Source organism: Corvus kubaryi, unplaced genomic scaffold (genome assembly GCF_017639235.1).
Source record: "Corvus kubaryi isolate FWS band 111438036 unplaced genomic scaffold, C.kubaryi_AGA036_p1.0 36770, whole genome shotgun sequence".
Classification (NCBI taxonomy): Eukaryota; Metazoa; Chordata; class Aves; order Passeriformes; family Corvidae; genus Corvus; species Corvus kubaryi.
In genome coordinates this window covers 1-546 of record NW_024580944.1, presented here as the reverse complement: position 1 = coordinate 546, position 546 = coordinate 1, and the positions used below count along the sequence as shown (strand labels likewise).

The 546-nt window shown below is 62.5% G+C and overlaps 1 protein-coding gene across 1 annotated transcript in view; it reads right to left on the bottom strand.

Annotated features, from left to right (window-relative positions):
- The window catches only part of LOC121660664 (zinc finger protein with KRAB and SCAN domains 8-like), a gene marked incomplete at its 5' end in the record, with an annotated part of 3,822 nt that extends 3,401 nt beyond the window's left edge, over positions 1-421 (bottom strand). The window contains one exon of the mRNA XM_042020092.1: positions 130-421. Coding sequence (XP_041876026.1) covers positions 130-421 — 292 coding nt within the window. The remainder of the gene's footprint in view (positions 1-129) is intronic.
- Positions 422-546: the final 125 nt, after the last annotated feature.

Genomic DNA, 546 nt, shown 5'->3' with positions numbered 1-546 from the left:
TCCCCACTATGAATCATCTGGTGGGAGGTCAGGTGGGATCTCTGGCTAAAGCTCTTCCCACATTCGGAACACTCATAGGGCCTCTCCCCAGTGTGGATCCTCTGGTGGCGGATCAGGCGGCATCTCCACCTGAAGCTCTTCCCACATTCCCCACACTTGTGGGGCTTCTCCCCATTGTGAAGCTGCTCATGAACCACCAGCTCTGACCTCTGGCTGGATCTCCGGCCGCCTTCCCAGCACAGGGTGGTGCTTTCCTCCTCAGAGCACCCTGGGCTGCGTTTGCAGCCCCTCCTCCTGCAGGATCTCTGGGGCTTTTCCTCCCCGTTGCATTCCTGCGCCGTGGAGCCGCTCAAAACGGCCTCTTCCACCAGGTTCTGCCGCGGGGATTTGTCCTCCCTGGGCTCTGTGCTCAGCTCCTTGTCTGGGGAGGAAGGACAAGGAGAGGATGGGATTTGCCTCCGTGCCACAGGGAAGGGGAAGGAGATCCCCCCAGTCCGTGCCCGGCAGGACGGCGTCGGCAGCGGGGTTGTCCTGCAGCCGGGGGCG